Here is a 19,258-nt window from a genome sequence, read left to right on the forward strand (position 1 = left end):
ACAATGCACCTTTGGGATTGACGATAATGATACCGAAAAACAGGCACCAATGTATAGGTGGCGACTAAATTCTATGCTGTTGAAAAAAGACTTCTGTACGTTTATGAAGGAACAAATTAGCGTATTTTGGCAAATTAACTGCCTGTGGTGGCGCACTCTCTCATGGCGAACCTGCCCCGCGTGTAATGCCACGTGGCGGGGCATCCATGGGAAGATGGGGCTGTCAGGGTTTCTCCCTGTTTCAAGTCTCCTGCCCAGCGTGCGCCTGGGGCAACGATCATGACATCACAATGCACGAGGTGACTGAGCTCATGCTGCCCTTAAAAGGGCATGCGCTGAATTTGAATAAAAACAGTCATTAACGACTTTCAATGTGGTGGGAGAGTCTTTCTGGGCTGTGTCCAGCACTACATGCCCATCTACTAACAGGTTTCATGATATGGGACACACATTAAAGGCCTACCTGAGGGGGCAAATAATATCAAACACTAAAAATGTCAAGAAAAAAAAATATGGCAAAAATTAACAATCTGGAAAAAGAAATAACGACATTAGAGAAAGAATATCAAAAATCTGGTTCAAAGGATAAATACCAAACTTTAATAAATAAAAAGCTTAAATACAATACAAACATACAAAATGGAAAAAGACATAATGAGATGTCAACAAAAATATTACGAATTGTGAGAAAGAGCGCACAAAGTTTTGTCCTGGCAGCTAAAAGCAGAGGAAACCTCGCGGATGATCAACGCAGTTCAACTGGAGTCAGATACGATATCTCTACTTTTAAACAATTCTATACAGAATTATATAAATCAGAATCACAGGATCAAACAAAAATAGACGACTTTATGGAATTGAGCTGCCGAGATTGAGCCAAGAGGACCAGATGAGGTTAAATGCTCCCCTCACTAGGAAGGAAATTGAAAACCTTTGGGACTGTTACAAGCTAATAAGTCTCTGGGAGAGGATGGTTTCCCACCTGAGTTTTACAAAAATATAAAGATTTGTTGATGGGTGTGGTTAATCAAGCAGCAGAGGCAAAGACATTCCCAGACACCTTTTCAATAGCAATGTGTGATGCTATCTAAGAATAATAAAGATCTGTTAAAACCTGCATCTGACAGACCCATCTTGCCATTAAATACAGATTATAAGATAATAGCCAAAGAACTGGCTGAGAGATTGGGCCAATATCTCCCAGAATTAATAAATCTGGACCAAGTGGGTTTTATAAAAAAAGCGACATTCTGCTGAAAACTTGGGAAGATTATTGAATATAATACATCTGGCACAATCCACAGAAGATCCCAGTTGAGCAGCATCTTTGGATGCAGAAAAGGCCTTTGATAGATTGGAATAGCCATATCTATTTAAAGTCATGGAAAAATTTGGGCTGGGATGAAAAAAAACATATATTAGATGGGTAAAAACAGTATATTCCAAACCACAAGCAAGGATTATAACAAATGGCCAAATTTTGTCAACATTCCCCTTAATTGGATCCAGCAGACAGGACTGTCCACTGTCTCCAGGGGTGTTTTTATTGGCTATTGAATTATTAGCAGAATATATTAAGAGGGAGTCACACATAAAAGGATTCAAGATGGACCAAGCTGAACTTAAAATAAACCTATTTGCAGAAGATGTGCTATTGTACTTGATGGAACCAGCTGAATCACTGCCCAAATTGCAGGCCACCCTGGAAGATTACGACATAATCTCTGGATACAAGATAAATGTTGAAAAAGGTAAGAATATGCCCCTGGCTATTCGGACTATGGAAGATATAAACTGGGAAGCCACTTCAAGTGCAATCAGGTAGTTTTAAATACCTAGGGATAACAACGGATAAAGATTTGGGAAACTTATACAAATTCAACTATACCCCTAACCATGAAAAGATCAAAGACTATTTAAACAGAAACCTGGACATCACATTGATGGGCAGGGTAAACTGCATCAAAATGAAAGTGTTGCCGAAATTACAATACTTATTTCAATCCATTACTATTTATCTACCATGAAATTCTTTTTAGAAAATAGCAGCTAAGAAGTTTCCTGTGGAATGGCAGTCTCCAGGATCTCCATGGAAAAAATGACATGGGATTATAAATGGGGAGGGCTACGGTTACCTGATTTTAGGAAATATTACTTGGCAACCCAGTCGAGGTTCCTCGCATCCTTATTTGAAGAAAGTGAACCATCAAAATGGGTTAACATAGGATTACATAGCAAGGGGGAGGGAATGGCGAAAGATTTTATTTACAAAACAAATACCCAATTAGTAAAACTCCATCCTAAATCATCTGGTAAAAATCTGGAAGGAAATTCATGATTGTATCAGTAAAGAGAATGTAAAATCACCAAAAGCACCCTTAATACGCAACAAAATTCTGGATATTTGGCAACGAAAGGGGATCCAAACTATTGAGGACTGCTATGAAAATAGACAGCTTGTATCCTTCAAAGAACTGTAGGATAAAGATGACTTGCCTAATGGAACCTTTCACCACTTTTTACAATTAAGATCCTTCCAGAGGGAAAAATGGGGTCCTACCAAGACCCCACCTGAAGGGACTATTTCGACTGGGAGGCGTCCCCAAATTTATATCCAGAATGTACTTTGTACTTCGAAGTGAGAGCCCAAAGATGTGCAAAGATCGAAGGAGAGGTGGGAGTTGGACTTGGGAACAATGATCAATGAAGTGTTGGTCAGATCTATGTAGGGAAAGTGTTAACATCAGTGATCAACACCAGACTAAGATTGGTACAATATGATTTCTTACACCAATTATATATCACACCACAAAAATTACATAAAGGAAAATCAGAGATATCTGAAATGTGCTTCAGGTGTGGGTTAGAAATGGGTACTTTTATACACTCCACATGGACCTGCATGAAGGTGAAACCCTTTTGGCTGGAATTATCTGACTAGGATTACGGGGACAGACTTCCCACTGGATCCGGAAACCTAGAGGATGTGGGCAAAACATTAACTAAATTCCAAATTAAATTTGTAGATACTCCCCTGTCAGTAACAAAGATGTATTGCAATCACCTGGAAGTCCCCCCTGTTCATCACTCGATGGACCATGGAGATGCACAACTGTGTACCCATGGAGAAAATAACATATAATTTAAGAAATAAATATGATACTTTTGCCAAAATATGGCAACCTTATCTAGAGCACTTTGGTGTGCAGCTAATAGCAACAGCCCACAGTTCTAAAAAGCAAACAATATACATAAAGACAACAGCAGTGAAGCACCTCAAGGAGTGGAAGTTGATTATGCTGAATTCTTTTCTTTTTAACCATTTTTCTATTTGTCACTTTAATTGCTTAAGTTGTTATTTAATTTTCAAAGTTTTGGTGGGAGGGAAGGAAACTGTGATAAGCTGACATAATATAAAAGAAAGTGTAAAGACGTTAAAAAGAATTGTTTTTCAGATGTGATAACTACGTTTTTGGAAAAACTGAAAAATAAAATTAAAAAAAAACAGATGGAAGTGGGGCTATTCAAATTTAGAAAAAAATGATGTTCAATAAGGTTTAAAGCTGACCTGGAGGAATATGATGAGTTGTACAAGTTTACATTTGTCCTCACCCTGGCAATGGATGAGGTTGAAAACACACAGCAAGGCAAATTAAAATGGATGGCGGCTGGAAGTTCAAACTCACACCCTTATGCAGAGCACACTGGTGGCAGAGTTAGCACAGGCACTTGACAAAGTAATCACTGATCCTACATTTGGTCTCATCAACATAGATGCTAAACTAGGTGCACAGAATGCAGTAAATTAGGTTGGTCGATATCCACGTGGAAGATTTGTTTGTGGACTTGGATGGATGGGAGATGCAAGGACAAGTTTTGTACTTTCTGCAAAAACAGCGGGAAGTGCATGCAGTAGTTGAAAGCCCCTTTTACACTTTCTGCAAAAACAGCGGGAAGTGCATGCAGTAGTTGAAAGCCCCTTTTACACTTGCGTCCCACTAAATCGGCCGTTCATACTTGACCACTCTTTCCTGCATGCATTCACACTAGCAAGGAGCCATCCCCAGGGATAGGAGTGTTCTACCTACAAAATAGGGACATCATAATGCATGAAGCAATGGAAGTCCTGCCCCACATCCTGATCAATGTATTATGTATGACCTTATATTTGAACCAAATTAATCATGCCTAATTATAACATAATTAATAGTACAGCACAGCATCAGCTCTTCAGGCCCCAATATTGTTGTGCCGACCTATATAAATCTTTATAAGGGACTGTGGGAAAGTGCTGGCAATAAATAGCAATAGTGGACAATTTTTAAACAGCATAGGAAAGTTGGTAGCTCTGTCACGTACAATTTATAAATACCGTGGGAAAGAGTGATGGTGGACCTAAATTCCCAAAACGCCGTGCGGCAGAGAAACCCCTCCATGAGTGCTCCGTGAATGCAGCCGTGCATATAGCTTTTTTTCCGCCACATGGAACTCTGGGAGGGCAGCCTTCCATTGCTTTTTCCCATGATCTTTATAAATAGTGCGCTATAGCTTATACCTTCATTTATATCTACATTTTAATCTTCCTTCACGTTCCTGCACTCATGCAAAAGTTTGGGTCATTTCTATCCCAGAATGCAATTGTCTGTTCTACATTTGCCTGATTGTAACATCAGCATCTGCAGACGCTGGGGATTGTACTAGAGGTGAGGCAGTCTATCCCTGGCATGAGATGACAGCGTTGAGAAGATTTTCGTTTCACACTAGACCCTTTTTAGGCCGATTGGCCGTTAATTCCTGGGACCAGGGCTCAAGAGAAGTGGGAAGAGCAGATCGGGGAGCCTTGGAGAGAGTGATCTCATGAAAAGCAGATAGGGGTGGAGAGTGAAAGATGTGGCTGGTGGGAGGATCATGCTAAAATTGGCAGAAGTGTCAATGTGGTGTGGACAAAGAGGGTGGACTTGGGAGAGCCAGTGGATGTGGTGTATTTGGACTTCCAGAAGGCCTTTGATAAGGTACCGCACGGGAGACTAGTGGGCAAGATCAGGGAGCATGGTACTGGAGGTAAGGTGCTGACATGGATAGGAAATTGGTTAAGAAATAGGAAACAAAGGGTTGGAGTAAGCGGGTCTTTTTCGGGATGGCAGGATGTGACGAGTGGAGTGCCGCAGGGATCGGTATTGGGTCCTCAGTTGTTTGTAATTTATGTAAATGATTTGGATGAGGGGATTATTAATAACATGAGCAAATTTGCAGATGACACTAAACTGGGTGGCGGTGTGGGGTGTGAGGAGGATGTCAGGAAAATGCAGAGGGACTTGGACAGGTTGGGGGAGTGGGCTGCTGAATGGAAGATGACGTTCAATGTGAGCAAATGTGAGGTTATCCATTTTGGGGGCAATAATAGGAAAACTGAGTATTATTTAAATGGAGACAAGCTAGGGAGTGGGGAGGTGCAAATGGATCTGGGTGTACTTGCTCACCGGTCACTGAAGACTAACATGCAGGTTCAGAAAGCTGTGAAGAAGGCAAATGGCATGTTGGCTTTCATAAAGAGGGGATTGGAGAATAGGAACAGAGACGCCCTTCTGCAGTTGTACAGGGCCCTGGTGAGACCCCACCTGGAGTATTGCGTCCAGTTTTGGTCTCCAATTTTGAGGAAGGACATACTAGCTATAGAGGGTGTGCAGCGCAGATTTACAAGGTTAGTTCCAGGGATGGCGGGGTTGACACATGCTGAAAGGCTAGAAAAACTGGACTTGTATCCGATGGAGTTTAGAAGGATGAGGGGGGACATGATTGAGGTATACAAAATTATCAGGGGGATAGACAAGGTGAAGTCGGATTACTTGTTCCCAATGATGGGGGAGACGAGGACTAGAAGTGTGAATCTGTGGAACGCTCTGCCACAGAGGGTGGTAGAGGCAGATTCGCTGATTATGTTCAAAAGAGAGTTAGATAAGACTCTAGTGGACAAAGGAGTTAAGGATTATGGGGATAAGGCTGGAAAGGGGTACTGATAGTAGTGATCAGCCATGATCTGTAAAATGGCGGTGCTGGCTCGACGGGCCGAAGGGCCTACTCCAGCTCCTATTGTCTATTGTGTGTTGAATGTGGAGGCTGGTCGGATGGAAAGTGATGACCAAATGGATTCTGTCCTTGTTCTGCCTGAGGAGATTAGACTTGAGATGAGGGTAGAAGGATGAGAAATTGAGATACAGGTACTGTCTTAATGAATAACAGTTTGGGGTTAAATAACTTAGTTCTACTTTTTTCCAATGCAGTACTCTTACAGAATGTGATCAAGCTAGCTTCCTCCAGTAGAACTTTCTTTTCCCTACTTTGACTTCCCATCTTGTCTAATCTCTTCCATCTCTATCTCCAAATTCAATGATTAAGTTTTCTGGCTCCATAACAAATGTCCAATTCCTTCATGACTCCATTCCCCACCAATATACACTGGCAGCAAAACAAATAGGAGTCAGGCAATGATGGTGGAAGGTTGTTTTTCAGATTAAAAGCAGTGAGCAGTGGTGTGTCACAGGATTCAGTGCTTGGTCTACTGTTGTCAGTCATTTATATTAACAATTTGAATGGGAATGCAAATGGCATAGTAGTAAGTTTGCAGATTACACCAAAATTGGTGAAAAAGTGGTCACCTGCTCCAAATCATCCTGGTGCTCAAGAGTGGAGTGAGCTGTCTCAATGACATTCGGCCGGTAGCATTCATATCTACTGTGATGAAATGGTTTTAGATGTTGGTCATGGCCAGAATTAACTCATGTCTAAGTAATGATCTGGACCCACTGCGATTTGCCCATCATTACAATCACTCCACAGAAGATGCAATCTCACTGGCTCTCCACTCAGCTCTGGATCACGACTCTTCATTGACTGCAGCTCAGCTTTCAACACCATCATACCCTCAAGCTCCAAAACTTTGGTCTCTGCATACTCCTCTGCAACTGGATCCTTTATTTCCTCATAAGACCACTGTCGGTACAAATCGCAAACAATTTCTCCTCCTCACAGACGATCAACACAGGTGCACCTCAAGAATGTGCCCACTGCTCCACTCATTATACACCCATGAGTGTGTGGCTCGGCACAATTCAAATGCCATCTAAAAATTCACCAATGACACCACAGTCATCACCAGAAACACAGACACCGATGAAGAAACTTACAGGTGGGAGAGAGATCAGCTAGTTGTGTGGCGTCACAACACTCAATGTTAGCTGAACCAAGGAGCTGATTGTGGACTTCAGGAAGGGAAAAATCAGGAGTACATGATGCAGTCCTCATCGAGGGGTTAACAGTGGTAACGGTTAAGAACTTTCAAGTTCCTGGGTGCCAACATCTCTGAAGATATGTTCTGAGGCCTCCAGGCCAATGCAATCACGAGTCAGGCTCGTCAGTGGCTGTACTTGGCGAGGAATTTGGGAAGATTTGGTATGTCAGCAAAAACTCTTGCAAATTTCTCCAGGTGTACCATGGAGAGCATTCAGACTGGCTGCAACACTGCCAATGCACACGACAAGAACAAAATACAGACTTGCAAACTGCTCGTGCCCACAAAGACATCAAGAAAGCAGCCTCATCCTCAAGGACACCCACCCCCCAGGCTGTGCCCTCTTCATGAGCTCGAAGACAAACACCCAATGGCAAAAGGACAGCTTCTTCCCCTCTGCCGTCAGATTTCTGAGTGGACAATGAACTCCATTTCTCTTCTTTTTTTGCACAACTTTATGTCTTTTAAATTTAATAGCTGCCCTGCAGCTGCAAAACAATGAAGTTTGAGACATGTTCAAGACAATAAATTTTGATTCTGATAAAATACAGGAGCTCCAACTGCTTTATTTTTCTTCCTCCCTTTCTTGTGCTGTCAAGAATTTACATTACTTTTCAATGTCAAAAGTAAGTACAATTTCAGATCTTTATCTTTACTTAGATTTTCAGTAGTTATTCCCGTGATGATTTCAGATAATGCTTCTAAATTTCCCATTTTTCACACTAACCACAAAAGAATTATGCTTCAAATCAATCATCGTCTTGTCTCATTAATATCCTCTTTCACCTTGTATTATCATTCTTCTTTGTTATTAATATCTCATCTTCCTAAACACCTTCCCTTGCAACTCCTTTGTTATGGCCTTAAAGTTGTTTATCTTTTCACCTCCCACCCCAGTTCTGACAAGACAAAACTTTACCACATTTCTCTTTACAAATGCAATCTGACCTGCTGAGTACATCCAGCATTTATTTCATCCCTACACAAGTTTCTTCAAAGAAATTTTAAAAAGATATTCTTTTTCCCCCCCCCCCCCCATTTGATCGCAATCAAATATAATCAGATAACATTTGGCTCAGGATATAATGATGCAAGTATGAAACCATACATGCTGCCATTCTTACATTTTGTGAAGCCTGCAAGACAAACCAAAATATCATCTTTCAAGCTAAGCTCAACCTATTTATTGTGCTAGATTCCTAGATCCTTTCTAGAACAGTCAGCAGAATTCCTTCATCTTACCACATTGTGGGAAACAGAGCCAACCTCAGCAGTTTCCCACACAATATTCTGTTCCCATTTTACTGTTGTTATGATCCCACAAGTACCACATCTGTCCCCAATATTTACTTCGTCCAGTCAAAATAACCTTTAGAAATCCAATTATTTTCTAACCATCATCATTACTGGAACTTCATTTATTCTTGGTACATGAATTTCAACCCAGATCCATCGGCTTGTTTTTTTTTAATAAACATTTACATGATACTGTTCCCGACATTTATGTAATTTTTGTTACAGTAGTAATCTTATAATTGTGCCTGCATACTGCGACTCAGGTTGGAATCTGACACTGTCTTTAAGAAATTTGTACATTCTCTCCATGTCTGCGTGGATTTCCTCCCACCTTTCAAAAACGTACCAGGGTCATAGGTTAATTGGGCACCATGGGCTCAATGGCACGATAGTGCTTTAAGACTAAAAATAAAAAATGGCATTATTTTGCTCATTCTCTATTGCATCTCAATATCCCATGTTCCAACTTGCCATTGATTAGTTTATCTGACAAATAAAGCATTTAAGAATGAGCAGGTAATTCTCAGCAAAAAGACCATAACATAAATCTTGTCAAAAAGTACAAATAGGTACATTAAAAACCTAATCCTTTCTGAATACCAGCTCCATTTTCAACATTTATATGCTTTTATCTCCACAACTTCAGTTGATAGGATAGTTATAATAATTATCAATCATCATTCACATTGTGTACTTTTGGAACTAGGATGTAGAAAATATACTCCTTCCCATTCAAGATAAAATGACCAACTGGAGTCTGCAGAGAAAAATAGGTTTGTGCAAACTCGTAGGATAAATAAGATTAAACTTCCATGCTCAAATTTTCCAAACTAGATCAAGTCGTGCCAGATTCAAAAGCTTCTTTGTGTTTAGTTTGGAAACGTGTTCATTAAACATATCCATTACATTAAGTACCTGATCAACAATGGAATCCAAGGTACTAAGTAGTAGGAATCCTCGACCTCGAACTAGGTATTCTCCCAATGCAACCATGTGGCTTTCATCCTCCTCTTCCTTTTCCTCAGATCTCTGAGACACAGCATTACAAAGCTGGTGCACATCTGTCAGGAATTCCCTTGCTAGTGCGTTACAAGCACTGCTCATGTCCGAGCTGTGGAAAGGAATAAACCATGTTCAGAATATTTTAAAATCTGATAACGTTGCAATCTCTTTCATTCAACCTTCCTTGCTGTAATGTTTAAATGAGGAATCCTCAATAATGATAAAAGCTACATTTTCAAACTAAACATTACACAAGTGATCGATCTGCAAAAATTAATTTTACCATCCAGGTTACTCACAAATTATACAAAAATATTTCAAGTGAATTAAACACTCACTTATTTCACAAACATTTTACACAATCACATGTAAAACTCATTTTATATAGAGTTAAGAGTGAAATATTTAATCCTTCACATTACAGTATTACATGCATTGTTTCATGATAAAATTTGAAGTTTTATACTCTTATGGAGATCTTGCAGTTCTTATTTTGAAGTCAAGTACTGAAGCCCTCCATCCTAAACCAGAGATAAAAACAGATAAAAGCCAAGCTTCAGAGTCAGAACTGTTGAAACCTCGTGCTATCATGTGATAGCACATGGGTGATGCCCTTTACAAAAAAGAGCAATACTTATTACAACATAACAGGCTTACTGTTTCATTCACGATTGATGGACGATTTAGTAAAATGTTATGAAAGTAAGCTGTGCTTTCTCTGCAATGGTCTATGCTGCCCTAAGATTGAGAAGTCTGCTTTTTCAAATGAGAACTGTCTGAATAAGTGTTTAAGGTAGAAACCCTTCAAACATTTAAAAATAATCTAGAAAATTGTTTGATGCAACCCACAATATCATGGCTCAAAGGCTGGAAAGTGAGATGAGTTGCAGCAGCTTTGTTTTTTGCTGGCATACATGTGACTGGCCTCATTTTGTCGAGTACACTTCTACAATTATGACTAAATTCGGATATAATTCGGTATTTCACCCAAGACTCTCATAAACTTCTACTGGTGTACCATGGAGAGCATTTTGGCTGGCTGCATCACTGTCTCGTACAGGGGTGCCAACTCCCATGATAAGAATAAACTCCAGAGGGTTGTTAACTCGGCCTGCGACATCACAGGCACCAGACTTTTCTCAATCAAGGACATCCATGAGGCGGTGTCTTAAAAAAGCTGCCTCTATCCTCAAAGACCCCCAACACCCAGACCATGCCCTCTTCATTCTGTTACCATTGGGGAAAAAGTGCAGGAGCCTGAAGAGGAGCACTCAGCAGCACAAGGACAGCTTCTTCCCCGCTGCCATCAGAATCCTGAATGATCGACGGTGGCACGGAATATTTTTAATGCAGCACAAAAAACTCTGCCGCAAGAAAATTAGAATTTGAAGGCATCTGGGATCCTGCAAAGAAGCCTCTTCTCAAAGACAGAAGCAACCTGAATATGTCAAATCAATTATAGGTACAGTGTGTGAACAGTACCTGGTCTGCCCTAAGGTCCAACATAATCAACATCTGCAAAGAAGCTTTTGGCTTCTTAACTAGAGAATAACAATGCTGGGTTTTTTTGACTTGTCCTGAAGGATTCCAATCTGAAATATCGACCTATATTTTTCTCCCACTAGTGCTGCCCAATCTGCTGAGTTCCTCCTGCAGGTTGTTTGTTGCTCCAGATTCCAGTATCTGCAGCCTCTTTCACTTAGCATGTGTCCTCCCAAGCTTTATTTTTTTGACTGCTTATCTGTAAGGAATCAATTAATTATTTGAATGCTCCCATCTTTGGGCTACATTCAATGAAAATATCTTTCTGGTCAGGCTATGGAAATTGCAGAATATCGATCTCATCTTAATAAAATTGACAATTCAAATATATGTTTCCTTAACTTCCTGTAGTCCATGTTAATAAATCTGTTTCTTTTGTCTCTCCATTTAAATGTAATCTTTTCTTCCAGTACTATTTTGGAAAATATCCTCTTCTTTCTCAGAGTCCACAATATTTTATCTGAACCTCATAAGCATTTTATCAAGATCTGATAAAACTTGCTTGGTTTTGTATACAAGCCTCTAACTTTATGTCCAAGATGCTCTTTTTTATTCATTTAATACCTTGCTTGATTGAATTTCAAAACATTTTTCCAAATTTCCCTGTCCCTCCACCAACTGTAAAATAGAATGGGTCAACCACTTTCATACTTTATCAATACATATTATTTTAAAATTTCCAGCATCTAATGTCATCTGTCCCTGCTTTCTTTTTTTAATTTTTGAAAAATTTTTCACACTGTGAACTACATCAATCAAAATACATACAAATATTTCCCTCTTGAATATACACAGTGGCATTTTCTCCCCTTTTCCCCCCCCCCTTCCCACCCCCCTCCAAAACCAATAAATATTCAACATATACAATACAATAAACCCATTAAACAATGTCATCACACAATGAAAATAAACAAGAAAATTGTGTCATCTACTTTTACACACTGGGTCAAGTCATTTTGCCTTCTTATCATTTTAGGGGGTGGAGGACCGCGGTAGGCCCTCTCTGTTGTGTTCCTTGTACAGTTCCCAAATTTGTTCAAATAATGTGACTTTATTTTTTATATGTTATTTTTTTCCAATGAAATACATTTATTCATTTCCATGTACCATTGTTGTATTCTCAGGCTCTCTTCTGATTTCCAAGTTGACATTATACATCTTTTTTGCTACTGCTAAGGCTATCATAATGAATCTTTTTTGCGTTTTATCCAATTTGAGGCCTAATTCTTTACTTCTTATATTACTTAGAAGAAAGATCTCTGGATTTTTTTGTTATGTTGTTTTGAAGCCTGTTTCTATCCTCCTCACTGGTGAGTACGTTTCTGCAGTCAACTTATGAAATTATTCCCTGTATACCCAAGTCAACTTAACTAGCAACACCATGTTTCAGTGTTCCCAATACTTCAATTGAATATATCCTGCACATTTATCTTCAGTCTGATAAATGATCACATTGCCCATTTGTCAATTTCATGTCTACAAAAACCACTGTTCCTTTATTCTGAAGGGCTTTAATTCTGGCAACACATCTACTATAAGGTATTTAAATGTTGAAAAAATGTATACTGTTGTAATACACTTGCAAAAATTAATGGCTCATTGACTGAAATATTAACTATTTCTCTCGCACAGATGTTGTCTGACAGCTGAATAATTCCAGCATTCTTTTTTATTTCAATTGTCCAGAATCTGCAAAACACTGCTTCTACACAGATAATCATAAATTCCACAAACCTTATCCATTCGAGAAAAGAAAGAACCCAATTTGCATACAGCAAGATAAAAAAGAAAAATTATAAGAACCATATTTGATTTGAGATGGCTGTTGAAGCATAAATATTTGGCAAGAGGCAGAGGAAAAGTCTTCTTATTCTTCATTAAAAAATTTTTTGACATTACCGTCAAAATTAGCATTTGCTGGCTACAAATTTCTCCCCAACTGCCCTCGATAAAGTCGTGCTCGAGAGAAGGCACTTTCTTGAATAATAGCAGACCTAATGGTATTCCAATATTGCTGCTTGGAAGAATGTTCCACACTTTGACCCACCAATGATGAAGATACAGCAATGCTTTTCCAAAATGAGATGGTGTTTGTTCTAAATCCACACACCTACTGCCTCTTTCCTTCTTGAGATTAAGATTTATAGACATTGTTGGAATGGACCAAGTAACTAAGTGGGCTATGAATGCGAAACACTTTGCATCCATAATACACTGGAGGTGGTGACAGGAGTGAATGTTTAGCATGGTAAACAAAGTGCCAATCAAGTGGCTACTTTCTCTTGGAAATTGACAAACTTAAACATAATTAGAGCTCAATTCACCTGGGCATGTGAAACATATTCCTTCACACTCCTAACTGCATCTTGCAGATAGTGATATGGCTTGGATGACAGCAAAAGAGGCCACCTTTTGCAGATTATCCAACATTTGGACTGCTCCTCCAACCACAGTGCTTTTGCAGATTGTTCAGCTGAGCTCCTGGTCAAATGTGACCTGAGGACACTTGCAGAAAGGAACTCAACTATGGTAATCTCGTTGAAAGTCAAGGGTAATACAGCACACTTGGTTGCTGGACATCACCATTATCACAAGCCCAAATATTGTCAGGGACTTGCATGGGCTGTTTCATTTTCTGAGGAGTTGTAAAAGAAACTGAACATCATGCAATCAGCTCCAAACATCTCGATTTTAAATTTAGGCTAGAAGGTTATTATGAAGGATTTGAAAATATTTTAGACTAGGACCCTGCTCTCAGTTACTTTTGTTATGATGTCCAGCATTGTAGCTTCACCAAGACATCATTTGTTGATTCCAGCATGTTATTCTGAACTCCTCAATGAACCATGGTTGATTCCCTGGGTTGATTGAAATTGTATGTTAACAACCGTGCTGAATGCAATACATCATGAACCACAGGACATGGATGCAATTTTGAGCTTCTGGGACTGTGCTAAAAGTCTCTCGCGTCATGATTATTCAATTTAGCGAGATGACAGTGAAACAACAAAATAGAAGATGAATCTTCAGATTCAACCAACAAAATAATCATTAGCGTGTCCAACTCCTGTGAAAGAAAAAAGTTACCATTTCAGATCAAAGACACCTTGGCAGAATTCTTAATAGCGTTGCCAACACTGCAACTCAAATACAAGGTACCTCAAATACTTATTGGCATATAAAATTCAAGACAAGTGAATAACCTGTGCTCACACTGTACAAGAACATACAAAATGTCATATAAAAGTGAACCTGAAACAACTTCCATTCCCAATATTTATTCTGTATAACTTACCCACATAATACCAAATATCTGATGAGATTGGATAGCATCTTTCCATTTTCTTTCACCCCCCCCCCCACCAAGTTTATAAGCTTCGACAGTATTTTTGAACAATAATGAAAATAAAGCGTTAAGATGCACTTTAAGCTTATAATAAAAAAGAATATGATGCTGCAACGTAATTAATGTACTCCAGTCATTCACTACAAAATGAAGGTTGAAATAATCAACAGTAAATGGGCAGGGTTCACAACTGATTAATAACAAAATCATGGCATAATAGTGGTACAAAACTGATTTTTGGTGGAGAACATGGAGATCAGTAATTTTGTCTGTTATTTCAAGTGGAATGGTTAAAGTTCAACCATTGAAACTGAAACTATTGAACATCTATTCATGCCCTGTGAAACACAGAGGTTGACAACCAACTGACAAATTTGGAAGGCTGAACCAGTCAGTTTTCTCCGATGTTATACTCTGAAGGGAGTCCAAAGGCCAGGACTCCGGCTTGCTAGAAATCTCCAGCACTTCATTACAAAAATTGCAACTGGAAACAGGAGGGTAAGGAGAAGGGGCAGCAGAGGGCTACTGGATAACTCAAATCACCTTGGAGTATATTCAAATAAGTTAAACGATATACCAGAATTTCTTCCATCTGTCAAACTCAGTTATCAATCCCCAAATGGAAACATTATTTTCGCTTGTTTAAAAAAAGTTTGAATTTCAGATTAGCTGCATAACCTGTGGACAATTTCCAGAAATTAGATTTAAAAGGAGTGCAGAATCAAGTCAACTATATTAGCTAAACAAGGCAATTTTTAATGTTCTATGATTTTTAAAATATAACAACATGAATTTGTGATTTTAGGACATAGAACATAGAAATCTACAACACAGTACCAGCCTTTCGGCCCACAGTGTCGTGCTGATCAAATAACCTACTCTAACAAGTTCCTAAAATTTCCCTACTGCATAACCCTCCATTTTTCTCAGCTCCATCTACCTAGCTAATAATCTCTTAAAATATCCTATTGTACTTATCTCCACCACTGTTGGCGGCAGTGTATTTCATGCAGCTATTGTAGATGGAGCTGTAGGTTGTCGAAGGTTACAAGGGATGTAGAGTTGGGCAGAGAAGTGGAAGATGGATTTCAATCTGGAAAAGTGTGAGGTGATGCATTTTGGAAGGACAAACCAAAGGCTGAGTACAGGGTTAATTGTCAGTTACTTAAGAGTGTGGATGAACAGAGAGACCTTGGGGTTCAAATCCATACATCTCTCAAGGTCGCTGCACAGGGCCAGGAAATATACAGCGGTTTCATGGAAGTTTGACTCCCAACTAAATACCATACGAGGGAATGTGGAGGTGCAGAGTTGCATTCATCTAAGATGGCAACCTTACTTGAAATATATTGACACACAGATAGATTAGTTCTCCCCCCACTCCCCATCAAAATAGAGGTACTGCAGCAATCCGACCAAGAAGGGAAATGAATGTGATCAAAGAAATGGGACACGGCACAGGCAACATGTTTCTTTCAATTTTGACTTTCTTTACTTTTTAATTATATCAATGTAATTTAATTGACTATACTGTAATGATTATAATATTTTGGGGATTTTAGTAAGATTTAGAGTAGGTTACATACATTTTAAAACAGATCTTATTTGAAAGACTGAAGAAATACTGAAGATCCCTGGAGAATGTAAACACCTTTCACAAGTAGGTGTTAATTGAACTGACGTCATAAAATGAATGACCATTGTTTGGAACTGGTGCCAGGATAGTTACAAGTACCTTTCTGCAGGGTGCTTAGAGGAAAGTCACTCCTGGGTTTTATTTATCTAACAACAACTTGAGCAGAAGAAAGAACTCCTGTTGTTTGCTGAAGAAGGTGGGGGTTTTGCAAATGAGTGAATCACAGGTTTTTGTTGGAGAGTTGGAGAGAGAGGGAGGGAGAGAAGAGATGCCCTCTCAGCTTGTGTGTGTGTGAGACACTGAAAAGCAATTGAACAGTGCAAGCCAGGAAGAGCTGGTTGAAACTGATGAAAAGTTCCAAAAGCAGTGGATGGCTGTAAGTGCTATCTGTCTGATGTTTCTCTTGGAATAAGAGGAATGGAACTCTGTGGTAGCTTGAAGAAATAAGTTACCATCTGGAAAACCCTGATGGGGCAAGTATCATCAGCGAGACACTGAGGTGACTAATGGTGGTACCTCAGTTGTGGAACTCCTGGAACAAATCTCTCTCTGCAAACCCTACAAGAACCTTCCTGAGCGGTAAACATATACCTTTCACGTACCAAAGCCTGGTGAACTTTATACATGTTGAATTCTGTGCACAGTTTAAGAATTGCCTGCATCTAGAGAACTTGGAAGAAGGAGAAGTGAGATTGAATTGGGAACCAAAGAACTTTTCTTAAATGTACAAACACATTACATATATGTGTGCTTAGAATTAGAAGGGGGTTAATTTGGGTTAGTTAAGTATCGAGTTAAGTTAAAGTTTGATTCTATTTTCATGTTTAAATTTGATTAAAAATAACTTTTGTTTTAAAAACCACTTTTCTTGGTGAATGTCTATTGCTGCTGGGTTTTGGGGTCTTTTGGGCTCATAACAATACCTTCAGTTGCATGAAGGTGGGGGATGGGTGGAGAAATAGGGGGATAAATACAGACATTATGTTACATGAATGTTAAAAAAAATGACATGGTTTGTTTGAATTTTAACATGTCTATGAAGATTAAAATAAAATGTTTTTTAAAAGGTTGTCGCAGAGGTTGATAGGATAGTTAAGAAGGCCTATGGGATGCCGGGCTTCATTAATAGGGGGACTGAGTTCAGGTGTAGAGTGGTCATGTTGCAACTCTACAAATCTCTGGTAAGATCACACTTATTGTATTCATTTCTGGTTAACTCATTATAGGAAGGATATAGAAGGTATGGAGAGGGTGCAGAAAAGATTTACCAGGATCATGTCTGGATTGAAAACAAGTCTTGTGAAGCAAGGTTAGCAAAGCTGGTATTTTTCTCTCGAGCGCAGAAGGATAAAAAGAGACTTGATAGAGGTCTACAAGATTATGAGAGGTATAGATAGAGTGGACAGCCAGCACCTGTTTCCCAGGGCAAGAATAACAAACACTAGAGGACAATATGTACAAAGTTAAAGGAGGGAAGTTGAGGGGCGACATCACCCTCCTCCCCCACCTATAAAACTAAACAATTTGTTCATTCTACAATGTCAATAACAATAACAAACACTAACATTAAGGAAATGAATAAGGAGTAAAATAATAAAAAAGAAATGAAAAAAGAAACAAGGTCTATCACGGTTCAACGGGCGGCTTCCGGGTCGGGACTCATTCTTGACTTTCCTTGACTGGGATCAGTGCGGGAGAGAGGGAGCGGCAGCAGGGGATGGTAGAACAATCACCTCCAGGTACCTTTTTAGTTCATATATGGCTGCCAAATCTTCCAAAAGGTGCTGTACTTGTTTCTCAGATTGTAAGTTATTTTCTCCAGGGGAACGCAACTTTGCATTTCCTTGTTCCATCGTTCGATACTAAGAATAGAGTCAGACTTCCAAGTCACTGCAATGTACTTCCTGGCCACTGCCAATGTGATTAACACAAATTGGATTTGAAATTTGGACAGCTTCATTGTCAGCCTTATGTCCATTATATTCCCAAGCAGGAACATTTCTGGGTCCTGGGGGAGTAATTTACCTATAATTTTTTTCCAAGACGTGGCCTAGATCCACCCAAAAAGGCCTCACCTTGGCACATGACCAGGTTGCACGTACAAACGTCCCGGCTGCAACACTGCACCTAAAGCATTGATCCAGGAGTTCTGGTTTTGATCTGTTAATTTTCTGCGGCGTTATGTACAACTGGTGCATAAAGTGGTGCATTAATGACGGTGATCATACTTTCCTGGAAGAGGTCGGACCAGCACCTCTCATCAATTGTAATACCAAAGTCAGACTCCCATATTTCTTTTGACCTATGAAGGCCCGGTTTGGGTCCCTCTGACTAGAACAGGTAAAACATTGTTGAAATAAATTTCTTGTCGATCCCCCTTCAAATCAGGGCCTCGATACTACTGCAACGAGGTAGGACCATACTGGGACATAATTCATCCTGCAGAAAAGACCTTCTTTGAAGATAGCAATGGAATGTTTTATTCAGTAAATCATATTTATTTTTAAGCTGTTCAAACGACATTAATTGCCCTTGCTCATTACAGTCCTCTATACATCTAACTCCATTTTGGAGCCAGATGTCCAGAATCTTGTTACCCATTGTCAGTGGTATTAATTTATTAGGAGTCCAGGGCGTTTTTGGTGACAGCCCCATCTTAATATCCAAATACTGGTTAATTCTGGCCCAGATACTAATCACTTGTTTTAATATGGGGCTGCACTTCTTCCCTATCAACAATTTAATGTCTTGTAGCGGCGGCTACACTTCTAACTGAAGGATCGGATCGCACAACCAGACTGGCTGAGTTCAGTGAGCAAAAACTGATTTATTGCAGGCTGCCTGGCTGGTCTTATATTCCCAGCCCGGACCTGGCTGAGAACCGCGCTGGGGGGCTCCGACATCACCGGGGAGTCACATGGGTCCCCAAGCGCGGGTTTCTGAGCCAGGTGCCGAGGTCGGGAGGAAACCCCCGACGGCGCCATTTGGGCCACCTGCCCCGCTGCGTGTGTGACAAGCGGGGCCAGTTAGCCTGCCTAATGGCATACCGTCACAGTCCCATTTATAAATAAAATCCTCTGCTATCTTCACGCCCACCAGGTGCAGATCAATTTGTGCCCAGGATGGTACATCTCCTCCCTGAAAAACG

General features: G+C 39.8%; 1 protein-coding gene across 6 annotated transcripts in view; it reads right to left on the minus strand.

Annotated features, from left to right (window-relative positions):
• The window catches only part of lyst (lysosomal trafficking regulator), a 344,523-nt gene that overhangs the window by 246,642 nt on the left and 78,623 nt on the right, over positions 1–19,258 (minus strand). For all 6 annotated transcript variants that reach the window (XM_069885166.1, XM_069885165.1, XM_069885164.1 and 3 more), the window contains exon 3: positions 9,500–9,695. In XM_069885166.1, coding sequence (XP_069741267.1) covers positions 9,500–9,695 — 196 coding nt within the window. The remainder of the gene's footprint in view (positions 1–9,499; positions 9,696–19,258) is intronic.

The sequence above is a fragment of the Narcine bancroftii genome, chromosome 6 (assembly GCF_036971445.1).
Source record: "Narcine bancroftii isolate sNarBan1 chromosome 6, sNarBan1.hap1, whole genome shotgun sequence".
Classification (NCBI taxonomy): Eukaryota; Metazoa; Chordata; class Chondrichthyes; order Torpediniformes; family Narcinidae; genus Narcine; species Narcine bancroftii.